Source organism: Coccidioides immitis (genome assembly GCF_000149335.2).
Source record: "Coccidioides immitis RS genomic scaffold supercont3.2, whole genome shotgun sequence".
NCBI classification, from domain to species: domain Eukaryota; kingdom Fungi; phylum Ascomycota; class Eurotiomycetes; order Onygenales; family Onygenaceae; genus Coccidioides; species Coccidioides immitis.
The window spans coordinates 5,132,067-5,152,048 of record NW_004504309.1 but is presented as its reverse complement, the minus strand read 5'-3'; the positions used below and the strand labels follow the sequence as shown (position 1 = coordinate 5,152,048).

The window sequence follows — 19,982 nt, the reverse complement described above, 5'->3', positions numbered from 1 at the left end:
TATTAATAACATTAATGTATTTTCAGTTTCTCATCTGAATTAAGTAGTGAATTTAGCAGGCTTGCAATCTCTTTCTGTACAATCTCTGGAATATCTTGATTATCTTGATTGTATTGAATAACTTTCTTGGCCAACTTCTTATATAATATGAGTGCTTCATCTAGCATATGCATCTTATCTCCATGTTTAAGCAGCATGATCTTCTTGATTGTAGATGCATAGAGCTATAATTATTAATAATAATATGTATCTCAAGCAATATTGAAAACTCATTCTACTCCAATCTCTGTTAAAGATATAGTCAGAATGTCTCTTGCTATCTGAGTAATAGTTAGAAAATCAGACTCTAGCATCCTTTACTGTTCCAGAATTAGAGCTTGAGATAATATTAAATTCTTATTATTTAAATATTACTTCATTTCATTTTGAAAATTTGCTTGGCTTTGATAGAGTTTCTCAAAAATCATTTACTTAATATTCTAGAGAAGTTAGCAGAGAAGAAATCAGAGTAATACTTATAACAAACATATATTATTTATATTAAGTATTACTTCTCTTGACTGTTCATATTTCTTATAATGCTTTTTGTAAAATCTTAAAATACATTGTCAGTATATATTACACTCATTACTGATTTAATTCTCTGAATTATATGCTCTTATATAATATAATGAATGGAGAGCAGCAGCTACAGCTAGTAGCTCACTCTTTGAATGCTTAATATTATTATAGTATTTCTGGAATTTCAAGTTAGCAGCTTTGATAGCTTCTTGAATGTTCTCTCTTATTATTAACTGTTGGATCTTGTTCTTCTCTCTTTCTAAATACTGGAAAAGATAATTGTATATTATTTATATCAGATAAATTATTAGATCTGTTGTTTTGGACAGTATCTTGATAAATCAACTGAATGACTGCAACAGTTCAATCATATACTCTAGCTGCTTTCAATTATAATTTAATAAGCAAAGTCTTTTGTATTTTGGTAATGAGTTCTGAATTTATAAGTCTACAGCTTGTCAAAGCAACAAGATATAAATACACATCTTATAGATGCAATTTAATCTTGTGTGGATATCTTGAATTATCTTGTACTGGTTCTCTTGTTAATATTCTTGAAAATATGCAGTAAGTTGAAAGAAGACATTAGTTGTATTAGCAATAAGATAAATCTATTATCAAGCAAAGATTAGTAAATTAACTCAAGTATATCAAGATTATTACTAAATTTTATTATCTTTCTAAAAGTATTTACAAATATGTTTGTTAATACTAGATTATCAGTAATTAAGCTCTTATTAAAGATAGTAGATAGAGTATTATTATCTGACTGAATCTTGAGATTGCAAACCAGCTCTCAAATTACAAGTTGAATTATATAAGCAAGACAAAGTATTGTTCTACTCTCTGCATCTCAATTAGTTATCTTGTTTAACTGCTGCAATGCTGGCCTCAACTAATGTGTAAGATGTGCTCACATGATATCATTGTTTGACATATTATTACTTGTAATTACAAGAAGATTGCTCTCAAGTCTTCATACTGCTAGTAATTATTGAAGAATTTCTATTATATTCTTGTTAGTATGAGTACTCTCTAAACTTTCAAAACCCAGTAAATACTCATGGTACTTCTAATTCTTTATAATATAATAATCATTAATTACCATAAAGACAAGATTATTGGAACTTGTTCAATTATTCACTATCAGAGATATCTTAGTTATTAGGTTATGATTAAAGAGAAGATTTCAGAATAACTCATTATACATATTATTCATGATCTGATATAATGTTTCTCATATAGGTATCTGTAAAGTCATTGCAAAGTTGAGCATGGTTATTAATGTATAGAATGCTGGATTCTCAATAGCATGAAATAAGAGATTCAAGAATATTAATGTTTGCACAAGCTGCTGGAGAAAATTATCTTAATTATATTCAGAAACAGGCAGATCTGAATCTGTTCAAGAATACTTTAAAAACTGTTGCTAAAACACCAGAACCATTACTAAAATTTATTACATTTGAGAAATTAGAATTCATAACCTACTATTATATTAATCAGAGTGTTATTCTATCTGTTACCAGTTTTTATATAATTTTTGCTCATTAAATGCTTCTTCAGATCACTTGTACTGTTTCAAGAAAAGCTTGAATAACTGAGAAAGATTTAGCAATACTTGCAAATCATCTCTAAAGTACTCTTAGAATGCTCTGCCATCTGATCAAATTTTGATCAAAAATCAGAATAACATTACTTTATCTTCCAGTTGGAATCACCATGCTTCTTATTATTAATCAACTGAGCAGCTTCAGTAGTCAACTATCAAGTAACAAACAACTTATAATACAGCTTCTTCCACAATACAAATTATTTTTTTCTATATTAAATTATGATTAATTCTGAAGAAATCTCTGTAGTGTTTGCTAGCTTCAGCTATTAGATTTTTCTTTTTTTTTTTTTTTCACAATCAAATTAATTTTTCTCTAAGTTCTGCCTTAGTCAAAAAAGTAACAAAATGTGGTCAGAGCCTATGCAAAATTTGATAATCTCTAAATAGTTAGTCTTATTTTACTCTGTAAGTACAGCAATTAACTACAAAATTTTCTTCTTCTACAAAATGGAACATTCTTCTTCAGAAAAATAAAATATTTTGTCAATTTAATAGTACTCCATTCTCAAATTAATATGAAAAAAAAACTAAAAACCTAACTTTCTTTTCTAGATATTAATAATTCAATCATTCTTTATCTTATTGTTCTTCTCATCATTCTTATCAGAGAACACTATAATCTTAACATCATCTTTCTCTATCTTCTTTAAAGCAGATGAGCTGTTATTATCTTTACTCAGACTCTGTAATTAGTCTAGAAATTCTCTTATCTTCTTTTCAACTCTCTCTCTTGACATACTGACTGCAGCAAGATAATTATAATTATAGAACATAATCTTGGCCTCAAGCCTGACTATTATTTGATAGAATCAGACCTCTCTATATGCAGTAATAGAATACTGCATCTGACTTATTTTGGCCTAAATATATCAGAATTGTTATCAAATTTTATTACTTTTAAATTCTATCTTCTTTTTCTGCTAAGCTTTATTCTTAATCTCTATAGTCTCTTCTTGATAATACTTCTTCTTCTTCTCTCTCTTCTTTTGCTAAGAGATTATAAGCTGATGCTTATGATACTTCTTTAACTTGTTCTTAACAAATCACTTGACTATCAACTCTTTAATAGCTTTATTTTTAATTGTCTTGCAATTCTTCTTACTGCTATTCTGTCTGCAATGAATATCAATATAATTTAATACAAATTACTGAGAGTGCATATTACTCATATTTTGCTTGAATTCTCTTTAGTATATTATAGTATATTTTGTGATCTGTGTTTTCTGTCTTGAATATATCTTTTTAATAATCTTTCAAAATCTGGCAGTGCTTCTGTGCTGCACAGATCTTCTTTCTTATTAAATATTGTTTTGGCCCTATCTTCACAATTGTATGCAATAAGTTAAATTACTGGCTATAAAATAATGAAATTATAAAGTATATTGATCAAGTACTTGCATAGAATAATTACTATATACATTGTTTACATTCTACAGGCATGTTGCTATAGGCAATCTCAATATGTTGTTACTATACTGACTACAAGATAATAAGATTATAGAGTGTATTGATCAAGTACTATAGAATGATTACTATACACATTGTTTACATTTTACAGGCATGTTGCTATAGGCAAGATTAATATGTTATTGCTATACTGGCTACAGAATAATAACATCAGGTCAGTTTCTCTTCTCTTCTTCTTTCTCTTCAGAGCTAATGTTGATGATTTTTCTCTCTCTCTTCAATTATCTTTTTATTTACTGCACTTTAATATCTGCACATACAATAAATATATACTGCAACAAAATGGATTACATTAAGAGATAAGTGCTTGCAGAATACTGCTCTAATGCATATTATTTACTGACAAGATGTTAGTTTTCCCTGTATATATCTATTTCATACAGCTGGAGAGAAGCAGCACAAGACTGCATTGAAAGAATGAGCTCTGAAGAAGAGTAATTAGTGTAAAGTTAATAAAGATATTGACCTGACCAACTTTAATTAGAAGAATCTTCATCTCTGGCTCTCTGTTCAAAATTGAAAGACCAGCACTTGTATATCAAAAAGTAATAATTTTTGATAATAATCTTGATGCTAATTAATAAAAATAGATGCTATCAAGAAAATCCACTACTTTCAGAGCTCTATCAAGTTAATCTTACTGGTGACCCTGTTTCAGTAATTGATTTAGAAAATTACTTTGTCCTGTCATCAAGAACATAAATATTGCTGGCAATATACTGCTATTAAGTTACTTCAAGAGACAGCTAAAGTAATCTTATGCACTCTGTTTGAGTGTAAGTTACTCTTAGCAATAGCATCAATAATTATACTGAGTAATATAGACTTTATTATGGCAATGGCATATTATAAGTGTGTTACAGTCAACACCAATGATATGAAGCTTGTTTTTGATATTGGTGCCAAAATTAAGTTGAACTATTTCAGTCTGATTAATGCATCTGATTATCTTATCTCTGCTGCCACCACTTATCATCTGCATGCTGCCTCTGCTCTGTCAACTACTACTGCCACCACTTCACCATCACCACCACCACTCACTACTGTCTCTCTGCCTCCCTCCAGCACTATCAGAGTCTCCACCCATCAAATGGCAGGTATTAGAGCCCCTGTCTGGTTCACAAAGCTGGTTCTAGAGGAGCAGAAAAAGAAGAAAAAGAAGAAGAAGAAGAAGAAGAAGAAGAAGTAGAAAAAGAAGAAAATGAAGAAGAATAATAACAATAATAATAATAATAATAATAATAAAGATAATGATAATAATGATTAACTTGTTATTTAGATAGTTCCTGTTTGTTTGCTGGCTTCAGCTATTAGTTAGTTTTAATACTTTGTTTCTTTTAACAATCAAATTAATTTTTCTATGGATTCTGCCTTTATCAAAAAAGTAACAAAATTTGATAATAATTCACACAAAATTTGATCAGTTTGACTCTTCTCTATAAATTTGATATAATGGGACTGGAAATTCTGGTCCCATCCCAGTCCCACTATAGATCTAGCTGAAATAGAAAATAGAAGTCTACCATTTCTGCTAGAATGAAATGTGGGACATAATTTTCTATTTGAGAATGGGACCAGGAAATAATTTCTGAAATAGAGATGAAAACAGAATCTCAAGCTCTTGTGTAGGATGGGACATGAGACTGAGATTTCATATTTAGGATTCCAGCTGTTTCTAAATTCAGGATCAGGACCAGGTTCAATGGGAAATGGGATTCCATTCCAGTCCTAAATACCAGCCTAGTCAAGCAAGACTCAGACATTTGCAACTTTATTTTTAATCTGAGAGAGAACAGTATAAACTGAACTTGATGAACAAGAGAATTCAGATAGACTGTCTTTAGTAGATTCTGTTTTGAACACAAGGTCCACAGTCTTAACTATATAATATAAGGCAGAACAACAATATTTTATGAAAGATTCTTTAACAGTAGAAGCAGCCTGATGATAGTGATATTTAGCAGCTTCTGAGTCAAGCTCATAAAATTCATGCATGAGTATACTCATGCACTTGACATTGTACAGATAATGTAAATTAGCTGTGTCAAAACTATAGTATTCTTCTCAAAGTCACAAGAGCTGATGAACTAGTTTAATAGTAGATTCTGAAATCTACAGTCAGATCAGAACAACAAAAAAAACAGACAAAGATACACTTATATTATAACAGATACAGATTTGATATTTTAAATAATAAGAACAAGATTTCTTCTCAGTATTTTCTAGACAAGACTTGTCTTCATTCAGGCAGTCTGTAAATATTAAGTAAATACAGACAGAGTATAAAAGAGTGTCTTCTTTATTATATGTAACAGAGTTCTTCAATAACAATATTGTGATAAGTTATAAAATAAACAAGAAACAACATCTGAGCTCAAATAAAGTAGAAGAAAAAGAAGAAAAAAGAGAGCTAGAAACTCTCTATTTATACTTACATCACAATACATTAAAGTTGTTAGTTTTATAACTTATTAATAAATAATATAATAACAGATAACAGATAATATAGCAACCAGACAAGCAAACAAACAAAGAAACAAGTACATGACAAAATACTGAATATTTATAATAAAATAATTACTATTCTATAACAAAGAATGTCTACTGCAACTAGTGATAATATACATGCAGAATATTTATATAGATAAGCAGTAGTAATGCAGAAGCTTGTATATTCAAGAATCTATAATACTTTATTAATGACAGAGGAGCTACAACAACATACAAAAAACCACTTTAGTAGCTCTGTATCTTGAAGTCTGAGATCTCTGGAGGGGGAAATAGTATTACAAATATAGATCTAGATTAATCAAGCATCAGACAATATTGGATGTTCAGGGGTATTCACATGACCCCAACTCTGAATATATAAGAATCACATAATTTATATAGATTATGAGAACCTCAGCATTCAGTCTTCTAGTTAGAGAATCTCTACATTCTACACACAACTTTCTTTCATCAGTTGCAGGCATTATATCTACTTAGCTCTTTTGTACCTCTAATTCTGGGAAAATCTATATAATCTACAACCAGTTCTCCTAACACTTTAGTAAATTCTCTACTTAGAGTTTAGAGCTTTGCCTCAGAACAACTTTCTACTAGTTCACCAGCTTAAGCTGCTCAGCCAGAAGGGTCACAGTTTCTTATATAAACTTTATAATAGATCTTTTTTCAAGTAGAGAGAAGAAAAATTTATATAATATAGTTCTGATTATTGTAGTTTAATTTACAAAGCTTGCATGTTTTTCTACCTGTAGAAAGAAGATTAATATATTAAAGATAACAAATTTTCTGCACAGAAAGATATTCAAAGATTTCAGATTTTTAAATAACATTGTTTTGAACTAGAAATCTGTCTTCACAAGTGAATACTGGTCAGAGCTATGTTTTCACATAAAAGTTAGACAAAAACTTAGCATAATATTTCATCTATAAACAGACAACTAAAGAAAGACACTGAACAAGACCTTAAAGAGGTATTTCTGTATCTATTATAATTATAGACAAGATAATTAAGAGAAGTAGCTTATATATGCAGAATTTATACAACAAATCAGAACACTTCACAATACATATATTCTTATTTAAAGCAATGTACAGTTTTGAATCTAGAGAATCAGCTAAGATTCAGAAGTTAACTAATAACATATAGATAATATCTAATAGAAAACTGAAAATAATCTCTGTATTAAGAAATAGTCTGATAAAATATTTAACAAAAGCAAAGAAGAATTAAGTATAGTTCTATAATTAAAAACATCAAGATAAGATGTATGCATCTAGCAATAAAGTAATATTATTATTAAAGAATCTACAGATAATATACCTTTGCAAAAAACTAAACAACAAGTACTATAAATTTTTCTTAGTAATAAAGATTATAGAAAACAATATATATTAACTAAAGCTCTTTTCAAGCTATCTGATTTACAATATCTTTTATATCTTATTGTTGAAACTATACTATATAAGAAAGAGTAAGACATCAATATATTCTTCTGCAGTACTGATAGATGATTATCATAAGTGGAAAGTAGATAAAATCTTAGATAACAAGATGTACTATTACAAGAAATATTATCTGGTAAAGTGCAAAGAATTTCTTACTAAGGAATCAACATGAAAATCTGAGAAAAATCTTGAAAATGTACAAGAGGCTCTCAAGAATTATCTAAAGAAAAGCTATAGCTACCACAAGACAGACAAACTTACATATATAAAGAAGAAAATGCATGGTGGGAAACAGAATTAAAAAACTGCCATACACCACAAAATCAAGTAATTAATAACAAGAAGAGGTAATGTATTCCACAACTAAGCAGGGCAACCAAGCAAGCAGGACATCAAAATACACATACAAATCTCAATTTTTTGCTCTCTTATATCTTAACAAGTCTATGTGTAATCATTATAAAATGAAGAAAATACTATACAGATATAATAAACTTTGTAAATTATAAAAATCATTTAAATATAATAATTATTTCTTAAGTTATAGTATTTTATTATCTTTTTACTAGCATGTATCAAAGTATCTTTATAAATAATAAAGCTAAATAAACTAAATTAACAATACTGTTTATTAAGTATCTATATACTTTACATCTAAATTTTAAAGTCTATATTCAACAATGTTGTTGAGATATAAAAGAGTAAAGAGTTGAAATTTGTATGTGTATTTTAGTATTCTACATGCTTGGTTGTCCTACTCAGTTGTGAAATAAGTATGTTATCTAAGAAAATATAATCAACTATTTACTAATTAAAATTTAGTTATAGGTATTTTGGATTTTATTTAATAAGATTATTTGATTACTTTTTTAATTTATATTATTTCTGTAATTATATTAAACATCTAAAGTATTTACTATTAAATTGTTCAGTTTATTAAACTAAAAGAAATATTTAACAAGAACTTAATATTTCTCAACTATCTTTAAATTTTATTTTTGAAGCTGAATTAAATTTAAAATACTTTTTAATTCTAAAATATACTTAATCTGAAATAATCACTAGATAATAACTTTTAAAATATACTAATTTTATTACTTTTTTATATATATCAGATTGCTACAAGAATATTTATTTTTTCTTTAAAATTGATATTAGTTACTATCTGTTATTTGACTTTTGTAAAAGAAAGAATATTTTATATTGTCTTGAAATATTCTGATTTTTCTTATTTTTCAGTTTTTACAATGTATACTAAGTAAATCCTAGCAGAAAGCTACTAGTAGAGCCTAGGTAGTCTTCATAGTCACTGACTACATAAGACTATAATGAATAATAATAATAATAATAATAATAATAATAATAGTATCTAGGTTAGGGTGACCAGCCCCCTTCCTATTTCAGAAGCAAAACAATACGAGACCACTGCAACAAAAAAAGATGATACAAGAGATAGAATATGTACAAAACATGCAGTACAGAAGCAAGAACTGTGCAGATATCAAATCAAACAATGAAAGGAGACTCTTTTCCCATGAATTGACTTTCCTGATTGCAAGAGCAACTGTGCTATCCCCAGAACGGCTCGTGCATCATTTTGGTCATTGCAACATTCTTTTGCTCGTCCTCATCTCTCTTCTTTTTGAGCTTCGCCGCCTTTGCGGGAGAGAGCTGTCCCAGGGGCTTCGGTTCACGCAACAAACTCCGGCTTTTGCCTTGAAAGAAAAGATCCAGGTATCTCTGATCACCCATCCCAGGTACATTGTTGAAGATATTGGTGGCCTTGATGAAAGATAGCAACCCTCCGACCGTTGGCTGTATTTTCTCAAGAGTGCTCGGATCTCCCAACTCCAATGCGGCGTGAACGAAAGATATGGCAACTTCGATCCACATGAAGACATCGTCCACAGAGGTACTTGCCGCGCCGCGTCTGAACTCGATTGTTCCGTGAGGGGTGTTGAGCAGGTATAGGAAGTTCCAGCCGAACATTTTATCATGATTCGGGTTCATGAGCAGTACCAAATCCCGCATGTTGGAGGCTTGTCCGATGAGCGCAATACTCTGGCGCCGGGACAAGTTTCGGTGGGCGAAATTTGCATTGTCCAACCAGTTGCTCCGCGCATACTCGTTCGAAAGTCGGTCTTGAGGGAGAAGGGCCTCAAAGGCAGGCTCGAAATGAATAATGCTTTGGCAAACCTTCTTGAGGCCCTCTAGAGAGTACCCCCCAGCTAACGAGAGATGCACGTGTGTGCCGCAGCTGCTGTTTGCAGTGACATTGAACTTGGCGGAGAGGAAAGACCACATGAATCGGATATGGGAGCGCCAAGGTGAGTTTGAATGTGCGCGAAAAATCGGTGAAATGCTCTCTAGCGCCCCTACGCATTCCTCATTATTAGCAAGGATTGTAATTGATGGTGGAAACAGAGATGAACTTACAGGGCGCTTGATTCTTATCAGGGATGTCAATTGTTGAATCGGAATCAAGAGACCATTCAGCAAATCGAGGTCCCAAGTACAACTCATCGATGGCATTGTGCATACCGGGATGCTGCTTCGGGGCTGAGGACGCCAAGTAGGAGTTGTACATCGATGCCACCATTCTGGAAAATTCCCGGATGGTTGTCGCCTTATTCTCCTTTGGATCACGGGATGCAAGAAGGAATTGGGTTTCAACACCAATTCCAAAACTCCCGATGGGATACTGGGGCTCCTTGGGTACAGCGGGCTGCTTGCCTGTTGCTGGTCAGAAATATCAATCTCCAGCTGTTGGACAGGAGGTTCCGTACCAAGTTGTTGTCTAGGCGCTGGAGGAGGGGGAGGAGGCGGGGGCGGTGCCGGAGCTTGCTTTCTTGAAGCCATTCTTCGGGAGGGAACACAGTCGTCAGGCCTTTCAAGACAACGTATCTGCAACAAGGGGAAAGGAATAATGCTTTTCGAGAAGTGGTAGTTTGAGTCTGGGAATCAACAACAGAAACAGAGAAATGCTGAGGGCATAGCCATCTTGACTGAAATGGCAAAACTCCTGCAGTGACTCCCCTATAATTAGAAGTCTCTCAAGAGGTGTTTTAGTAGGAAGGAACATCCTCATCCAATGATTCCTGAAAGGATATTTGCAGACTGCTTCATCAGTCCAGCCGCCTGAGCAACAGGCCTTGTAGTCCAATCAGTACTTGAAAATGATTCACTCATGGTGCATATACCACGCGCTTATGAACTTCACAGGGTTCAAGAAGTGTAAGTAGCCACCAGGCACCTCAGGAGAGACCCCATGTTGGTTCAACAACAGTGAAGTGTCAGCCTGTAGTTTGTTCACATAAGCGCCCGACATCAGGTCTCAGGTTATTATTAGAAGATAGTGGGTTTCCGGACAGCCAAAGGAAGTGATCTAGTAATGGAATCACTCTTTGCATTGAGGGTTTCAGAGAGGTTTCGCAGGGTTGCTGACTAAATAGAGTAAGTGACTTATTTATGTAAATAGTAGGCAACATCATGTGGACGCGCCGCCATCAAGGACTTTTAAACTACATTACGGGTACATTTGTTTCTCTGACAGCTTGTGGCACAACTTCTATCTACATAATACCTAACTCATACCATGTCTGACTCTCCAGCACTGGGAGGTTCATCTCCCCCAACTGCACCACCACTTCCTCCTGCGCGTCCCCAGAGTGATATATCCAAAGACTCTGGCTTCATTCTCAAAGTGAGAAGTGCTCCGCCAGACTGGTTCTACCAGGCCCCCAACCCGCCCCCTCTCATCGATCACCATGCCGCGCCCACAGGACCGTATTTCTTTTACGGGACGCTCCAAGATCCCTGCATGCTCACTGAGATTCTTGGTCTGGATGCAAAACTGAATCTCAGACCGGGATATATAACTGGTTACTCTGCCAAACTCTGGGGGCAGTATCCTGCGTTGATTGATGGTCCACCCGGAAACATCATTGAGGGTATGGTCTTTGATGTCCAGACTGTCGAGCAGGGCGCGACATTAGCGGAGTACGAGACACGAGCTTATGGTGTGAAGCCTTGCTTTATCAAATATACTGATGGAAAGGAACCCGCGACCGCATATGGAAATGTGTTCATGTTTGTCGGGGATGAGAGGGAGTTAAGTGAGGGCGAGTTTGACCTTAAGCTTTGGTTGCAGAGGATGGGGAGAGGGTAGGAAAGTCCTGAAGGGGAGGGGAGTTTTATCAATCCTATTTTATTTATTCTACACCGAGATATTCTATCCACCAGTATAGTGTCGCCATTGTTCTCTCTTCTTTCTTGTTTTGTCTGCTGCTATTATGAATTCAGGGCGCGAGGGTCTGAACCAGATGAACATTGACACTTCTTCCTGAGTTGACTAAGGTTGTTTGAATGACTTGAGAACACCTTCTCTGTTTTGCTCAGGACATCACCACAAAACATAGTTGGGATACTTGCAATGATATGCCATTTCTTGAAACTCGCAATGCTAAGCTCAGCAGTTAAGCAAGTGATTGCCTGGAGATCATGGATGTAGCAAGAATCTGACAACTCTTTTTCCTAACTCCATACACTGATCAAACACACATCTCCTCCCTCTCCTCCCTCTCCTCCCTCTCCTCCCTCACTGACCTCTCCCAAACATCCCACCTCACCTCTTCCACGCCATCCCATCATCAACATCAAAGACCAATGAGGCTACTGCCCTTCCGCTTCTGGACGTACAAACTACAAACAGCAGATCCGCGCGTATTACCTGCTGACCAAGCTCCTGAGACACGCAAAAGGAGATTGGGGCAGTATGTCTATGTTCTCACAGGGAGTTGCGTTGGAGGTGTGGAAGACTAGATGAATGGATGGTGGGCCGTGGGTGTCAACACCATGGGGGCAGTCTGGGAGTTGAGTTTTCCGGAGGGGAGGCTGGGTGGGAGGATGAAGATGGGGATTGATTGAGAAGGTGAGCTATGGGGTGATGAGGATAGGAGATCCTTGCTCGGCTGTGTGATTGGGGAGGCTGGTGTTGCCAATTATGATGATGATGAAGATGAGACTGAGAGGGGAAGTGGAAGAATCTTGTTTGTGCGCTGATGTGTAAGGGTGAGTGACATTGCGTAAGTCAAGTACATAAATAAGTACTTTACTTCAACTCTTCCATGTTGGAGCGGTTGACTCAGATATACTAATTCCAAGTAAGAGTATCATCTGAGGCTTGCCTTTGAACCCTATCAAGGGAATTCAGGAGTATATGAGTGCCCTGCTCAGTAAGTGGTGTTTTCTTTTCAGGGAAACTGGGTCTGTTTTAATAATTTCATTTTTGCTAACTGGGGGTCTGTTTTCCATGCCCAAAGGAAAGTAAAATTCCAAATTTCTTAGGCTTTCTTCTTCCGCTCTTCCTCTTCCAATTTTTCCAACTCTTCAATCTCCTTGAAACCCTTTTTAGGAAGTCACTAGCACAAACGGAGAAGCTTCTCGTGAGCTTCCCTTTCTTCGCACTCAAGCTTGCTATGGGCCTTGATGAGATGATCCCTTGCTCGCAGGGCGTGGCGGCGACGCGAGGATGACCAAGGACAACCAGCAGATATGCAACCACCGCACCTGAACTTATCAAATGGTAATCAACAAAATTAATCAACAATAATACCATTTCGGGAGATCTGTGGGAGTGGATTGTAGGATTCTCAGGTAGGAGAGGAACGTCTAGAACAGGGACATTCAAAGGATTAGTAGGGACATCAAATGAAGGTGAGGGAGAAGACTCAGCAGCTCGACACGTAGGTGTCAGCATTCCACATCTCAGTATCAGGAGGCAATTATTTCTCTAGTTTATCGATCACCACATTTGGCTTAAAAGGCCAAAGGCCACGGTCAGCAAATCCAGCTCAAATTGAATGTTGTTTGAAGGTGCGGGGATTTGCTTCCCAGTCTGTCCCTGTACTCCGTACTGGGGGGAATCATGCGCAGAGAGCCGTGGTTCAGCCCCGCAGGGGTTGCCCCGAGAACTCAAACTATAAAAGGGCGCCAATCAGGGAACGCCAGGAGCCGCCGATGACATTCTACTCACAGAGGTTGGATTGGCTCAACTGCAAGCGAGGAAGAATGCCCTAGAAGATAAAATGAGCCATTGTCCACCCAACAAAAGGATCTCTGTAGCGGGTTCCTTGGGAAATCAACTCTCTCTGATATTCTTTGGTCAACTTTCTTCAACCAATCTTTGTCGCTGCCCTTTACCGAATCCCACCGCTGCCCCCCATGGACAAAGAGGAGAGAATTTCACAGCCCAATTCCGCTCAAAGTGACAATGCGGCAATCTTTTCTCCCGTTCTGACCATTCTGAATCTTACGTCTCTTCCGACCTTATGTGCTCTTACTCGAAAAGCATCGGCAGATTTCGTGGAAGACCCAGAAGCCCCCATTGAGCCAATAGTTGTCGAATCTCCACTTTTCGGTTCCTACCATGCATTATTCCCAATTCGATTTCAAGATGGGTTGCGTTGGATCCTTAAGATTCCAGCCTGTGGGACACCCGAGCAATTCACCGCGTCTGCCGCATCAGCACTTCGATCTGAAGCTTTGACTATGAAACTGATCCAACGCGAAACCTCAGTCCCAATCCCTGACGTGTTTGCATTTAGCTCAACATTGGACAATGAACTTGGAGTTCCTTATATCCTCATGAAGTTCATGCCAGGGAAATCTCTTTATGACTGTTGGTTTGACATGAAGATCTCGAAGGAAGAACGAAGATTACACCGCAAGAATACCCTAGAGGATATTGCTCAAGCAATGGCTGAATTGAGCAAGTTCTCGTTTTCTACTGGTGGTGCCCTAATGTATGATGCAGAAGGAAACTTAACTCACCCTGGTCCACTGAGATTTATTGACCATCAGGCAATGCTTGAGCGGCTTGGGCAAAGTGATGATGATGACATTGAACCAACATTATATTTTGAAGCTGGCCCCTTTACAGACCCACAAGATTTCTACCTTCTCTCACTTAACCAAGCAAAGGAGCCAGAGCAACCTTTTCATAAAGGAATGCGGAAGCTTCTTTATCTTCTTTTACAATGGATTCCGACACCACAAAGCCCAACATTTGTGCTCACACATCCAGACTTGAATTTCCAGAATGTCCTTGTCTCTGAGGATGGGAGGGTGCAGGCCTTAATTGACTGGGATGGTGTGGCGGCAGTTCCCCGTCTAGTGGGAAATGAAAAATTTCCCTCTTGGCTCACTCGAGATTGGGATCCGGCGATGTACGCATGGAATGAGGAAATGGAAAAGGGCATTGAACAAGATACGTTGTGGGAAGACTCTCCAGAGACCCTTGTCTTGCATCGCAGAGAGTATAGCGACTTTATGGAGCGGTATCTATCTCTGCGAGGGCAATCTCTCCCATCATGCGCTCCTGCTGTTAAAGAATCATCTGTAACGCAGAAGTCACTTTTTGTCGAGAACCTGGTTATTGCAGCTGAGAACCCCCTTTGCAGATTCGAGATTCTTAACAAATTTGTTGAAAAGATTGTTGAACTGGCGCGAGCGAACTCTTTGGATTGTATCAGCAACAAATATCAGGATTTGGAGATATTTGATATAACAGATGATCTGGTAACAGGTGAAATGGAACAGGAAATGCTGAACTTTCTGAGAAAGGGCTTTGATAGTTTGCTGAGTCAAAATTTAATGTGAGACTGCTATCTCAAAGCTTTTGCTTGTGTAGTTATATCAAGCCTGGGCATCAGAAAAAATATCAACCTGTTTTCAGATATGGCATAATCTGCAGAAGGCTGGTCTTTTACGCCAGCTATCCACTGAGCAGGACATCAGCTTGGCACCTGTAAACCTCCCCTAAAGCAGCTCCTCAGTTTTAAAGAAACTAAAAAGAAATAACCAGCACCTTCAAAGAAAATATGTTTTATTGAAGAGCCGACCCCCTGTGTCAGTTGTCCCTGTCCTGGGGAGCTTGTCGGAGAAATGCAGCCAAGTCTGATTTTCCTTTTGCATAAGAGGATTGCAGATTCTGGTTGTCAAGGCACTTTCTTCATGTGCTCACCTGGACTGCGAGTCACACACCCCATTGGTAATGAAGGCTTCCTAGCATTATCCGGAACATGATGAGGAAGGAAAGTTGTTACATGAAACAAGAGACAGCAGGGTTACAAATGTTGCTTGATACTATCATCATGCAGGGAGGAGGAAATTCACAGGACCTCATCACTACACATTTAGTACTGTGGTATGCAGGATTGTCTCAAGCATCTTATGGTATGTCGCGGTCTCACTCTGCAAGGGACCGTCTGAGGCGACTCAGGCGAGCTGCTGCGCTGCCCAAGTTCCCACCCTGGCTAGGTTCTGATTGTTGGGGACATTTTCGGGAATCTGAATGAAAGGTAGATTGCCAGGTGAAATTGGACACCCACTAACAGACGGCGGCCATCTTACCTCGGCGAAGTCAGCCAGGCGCCAGCCTTACCACACAGGATCAGCCTGACTGGTTGAAGCTGCAAAGCAGGGGCCTGGGGTTCTGACATGAAATTACGCCATTCAAGGATGGCGACATTGGGCATTCGCTTGGGCGCGAGCAAAAGGGGGGAGAAATGCATTTGGTAATGCAGTGAAAAGACACATCAGTAACTGTCGAAGCAAAAGGGATGGTGGTTGAGATTTCGGCAAAACGTAGCGCCAATTTAGCGCTCAGGAGAAGCCAGATATATCCGGAATTTTAGTAATTCCTCAGCAAATCATGAGGTCCAAGCATATCTAGGAAGGTTTCTTCCTCCTTTTGGGAAGGAGCTTTTGTAGATTTTTGATTTGACCATATCATCTCCTGCGTCTCGCCACATGTCAAATGCGTGGCTCCAATATTGATCCTCAGGATCTCGCAAAATTTCTGCTTCGCAGTTGCGCCAGATGTGGAATTTCGGGCTGTAAGTAACCAGCACGTGATAGCTTCACTCCACCCCCAGCTTGTCTGGATCTCAAGGGTCGCTACGGAGTATTGATCGCGAGTTAATTTGCCCACAGATAGAATGTGTCAGTGAAACAAAGTGTTTACCCATTGTTGAATCCCCAAAAATTGATTAAATGAGGCAGAAAGCCTGTCTCTCACTCCTGACCTCAATAGGCCTCCGGGGATCAGAATTGAGCCCGACCTTCTAGAGATACTGCACACTAGTTAACTACAGTACCATGATGTTTTTATCAAGACACTACTCCATAGTCTCTGTGTAGTTAACTAGCGTCCAACTTGGCGGCTTGGATCTTCTTTGATCTGGATGCAGAGTTTTTATCCCAGTTCTCATCCAAACCTCCTACAAGGTTGGCAAGCAGAGAGCACAAGATGCATAGAGTTCATGTTCTATGGTTCCTATAGCTTTCGCATATCGTTGGTAGCCTCGTGGGCTCTCTGAGATATTGTCTGATAGAGCTAGGTTCTTCAGACACCATTTTGGGGGAAATCTTTGCCAAACTCATAATGCTTCTTCCTATTAGCGACCAAGGCTTTATGTTAGAGCCTGAGAAAGTCAGAAGGAAGGATGGGCTAGAAAATGTGAAGTGAGTTGTTCTGAATATTGGACCTGGACACAATCTTAATTAAACATGCAACATTAGGACCTCTTAGCCTTACATGTTATGAGTCGGAAAGCTTCTACTGATATCATAGCAATGAAAACATTGTTTCGCTTGCCGGTAGCTGCTTTTCTTGGTAACTGGGAAACTAACAGTTTGTGTGCTAGGTAGCCATCTTTTTGGGTCATTATTCAATTGTAATTTCCTTGACCCTAAAGGGAGGCAACGTCACAGAGTTATCCCAATAAATTACCTTTCTCCAGGCCCATGTACCTCTGCCTGTGATCTCTATCACTGCCATAGAAGCCTCCTTTGCGTCTCCATCGTAAATGTCCGATGAAGAAGACGGTCGTATGAGAGCAAGGCGATGCATAGGAGCCTGCACATCATGGGAAATAAGCTGGAAACGGCGGCGCATATCCAAAGATGCGCAAGCCATCTGCCAATAATATAGGGCGGTTTCCAGCTGTTTCCAGAGTACCATTTTCCAAAATATTCTCCCGAAGGAGTGAAGGGCGCCAATACAATGCATAAAACACTGATAGAGGCTGGAGAAAAAGTTCACATCCGCCATATCACAGACACTCCACGTGGCTTGGAGCCCGTCCGCGCATATGCTACCAGCTTGACTATCCATAACCTCCAGAATGCGCCGTTGGTGGTATTCGCGCCGGGCAACAATCTTACCACCCGACGCCAGGCCTGGCCGTCTTGGGGCCCAGCTGAACCCTGGAACCCCTTCGAGCCTTGGGATATCGGAGATCAAAAATCCAGTCTTGATATGCTTTGCGTCCCGCCAAAACTCTTCGGCAGTATATACTAGTCTCCCACACAGTAGGCTCCAGATTACAACCTCATCTCCCTCACGACTGGCATGGCGATGGCTTAAAAGAGTCGCTGCTGTTGTCTCGGTATACTTGTGCTGACGCTCGGTCAGTCGGAAGGTTTCTCCCCCTACAACCGCGGCTCCCATTAAGTGGTCGAGAGTCAGGCAGAGAATTGCCAGGGAGAGACGCCCCCTGCTATACATAGCTTGAATGACCTCGCTCAGCTCAATAGTCTGGTTATCTTTGCAGAGAAGGTTAACGACCTTGGCGCCTCTAGTCCCTTCTAAAAGGGTCCAAGCTCTACTGTTCCAGTCACAAACAAGTAAGGCGGCCATTAAGGACTCCAGCACGGCAAATGTCTTCTTCTTGATACTGATCATCATTATGTCTCGGTCACATACCAGCGTAGATCGACTATTGGCAAAGATGTCATTGATTTGGCTAATTGCTTCTCTTCGCAGTTGGTGGTCTTGAGGAATACAGGCAGTGTCTATCCAGTATGAATTGCAGCCCATCTGGCGTGCAATGGTGGAGTATCGTTGGTGAAGACAAGAATTGAATCCGGTTGAGGGCACCCCATCTCTCGGACGCTCCGGGCGACCACCTTGACCATGACTCCAAACATGGGATATTGCCATGGTTGAGCTGGAAGCAGCGCAGTATTGTAGAAGACCTTTTCTTGGTTCTTCCAATCTCACCGCCCTAGCGCCATGAACTTGACGGTAGGAGTCCTCATCCCAGTATAGCTTTGCACATTTTCTATCACAAGATTCCTGGTGCGCAGACTGGTCATGGATCACCGCCCCCGTAAATCGGGTGCATCCAAAGGGCCCAGTTCCATCGCACTGCCGAAAAGAGCCATCTGGATTCATGATGCACCTGGCAGATAGGTTCCCAAAATGCTTAGAGAATAAATGAATAAAGTACGCGGGATCTACACCAGCTGCAGCCGGATGTGTCCGCATCAACTCAAAAGCCCATGGGCATAGATATGCCGGAAGTTCCGACAGCAGCTCCTGATCTCGTTTTGCTGCGATCACACGCCGAAAGCGCTGGACATGGAAAGTTTGGCGGTGGGTGACATCCATCCAAACTTCCCGGTTGCCGTGTTTAACCAACGACCAACAGTATAAGGTAACGGACCTCTGCAAGGATTTCCAGAGAAATGTCCTCAGCACTAGCAAGTTTCCTGGAGTGAATACACGGCCGCCTGGTACGATGTCTAATGCGGCTTGGAGTAGTTGTGCGAGAAGGTCGATATAACCGGTTAGACGTAACGACGAACCCGTTTCGTCGAGCGGTTCTAAGACCGTGTGAATTGCCGTGCATACTATATTGCGATCAAAAAAGGTGGACGCTTTGAGTCGATGTGGTACTTTCTCGGGGCGCCCTGGATGGAAGAAGTGGCCAGTGAGAGTATTGCAGGTTGCTTCGGCATTGAGTTCCCAGTAGGGCTGCTCATCGGGCACAAGGCGCGTCAACAGCCGGTATGTCTCCCTCGCAAGCGATTCTGGATCAGCCACGCGGCCATCAAATATCTCGAAATACAGGAACTCAGAAAAAGCCCTATCAAGGCGCTCGATATGGTCCACTGGGTCGTGGAGTTGCTGACAGAGGACTTGGCAGATTTTCTTTGTCAGCCCTTGTCGGCTCGTCTTGGAAGTAAGGCCGAATATTGCACCCCCGGTAGGAAGATTCACAAATTCGTCAAGATGCTGGAAGGTTTGATTGAACAGGGTGCCTGGCTCGGGATCAAACGCCTTAAGTTCCGAAGGCATTCTTGTACTTTTGGACAAGAATGTTTCTCTCCCGGAGCAGCTGTCCCTCAAGATCTGGAGGACACGGTTGTACGTTAAGTGCTGCGCCATAGTGAGTGTGAGAGCGTATTTCTTCTTCGGCGGAAGGCGAGGACAGATGGAACCATGCTGCTGCTGCTGATGATGATGATGATGATGATGATGACGATGAAGGTCTTCGGTGGGTGAGCAGCACAGCCCTGTTGGGTCGGTGTGGTGCAA

At 38.9% G+C, this 19,982-nt stretch overlaps 5 protein-coding genes across 5 annotated transcripts; 3 read left to right on the top strand and 2 right to left on the bottom strand.

The window, feature by feature from the left end:
* Positions 1-4,475: 4,475 nt before the first annotated feature.
* CIMG_13138 (uncharacterized protein) lies at positions 4,476-4,832 on the top strand (the record flags this gene model as incomplete). Its single annotated transcript, XM_001243472.2, has 1 exon — positions 4,476-4,832. The coding sequence occupies one exon, from the start codon at positions 4,476-4,478 to the stop codon at positions 4,830-4,832; it is 357 nt and encodes a 118-aa protein (XP_001243473.2).
* A 4,102-nt stretch (positions 4,833-8,934) lies between these two features.
* CIMG_07368 (uncharacterized protein) lies at positions 8,935-10,962 on the bottom strand. The gene is made up of 3 exons (XM_001243471.2): positions 10,384-10,962; positions 10,034-10,330; positions 8,935-9,972 (listed from the first exon to the last, which is right to left on the bottom strand). The coding sequence occupies exons 1-3, from the start codon at positions 10,454-10,456 to the stop codon at positions 9,167-9,169; spliced, it is 1,176 nt and encodes a 391-aa protein (XP_001243472.1). The 5' UTR covers positions 10,457-10,962; the 3' UTR covers positions 8,935-9,166.
* A 167-nt stretch (positions 10,963-11,129) lies between these two features.
* On the top strand, positions 11,130-12,050 carry CIMG_07367 (uncharacterized protein). Its single transcript, XM_001243470.2, has one exon. The coding sequence runs from the start codon at positions 11,193-11,195 to the stop codon at positions 11,763-11,765; it is 573 nt and encodes a 190-aa protein (XP_001243471.1). The 5' UTR covers positions 11,130-11,192; the 3' UTR covers positions 11,766-12,050.
* Positions 12,051-13,730: 1,680 nt separating this feature from the next.
* CIMG_07365 (uncharacterized protein) lies at positions 13,731-15,340 on the top strand. Its single transcript, XM_001243468.2, has one exon. It carries the CDS (start codon positions 13,820-13,822, stop codon positions 15,254-15,256), a length of 1,437 nt encoding a protein of 478 aa, XP_001243469.2. The 5' UTR covers positions 13,731-13,819; the 3' UTR covers positions 15,257-15,340.
* A 1,984-nt stretch (positions 15,341-17,324) lies between these two features.
* On the bottom strand, positions 17,325-19,832 carry CIMG_07364 (uncharacterized protein; the record flags this gene model as incomplete). Its single annotated transcript, XM_001243467.2, has 1 exon — positions 17,325-19,832. One exon carries the CDS (start codon positions 19,830-19,832, stop codon positions 17,325-17,327), a length of 2,508 nt encoding a protein of 835 aa, XP_001243468.2.
* Between the last annotated feature and the right edge of the window lie 150 nt (positions 19,833-19,982).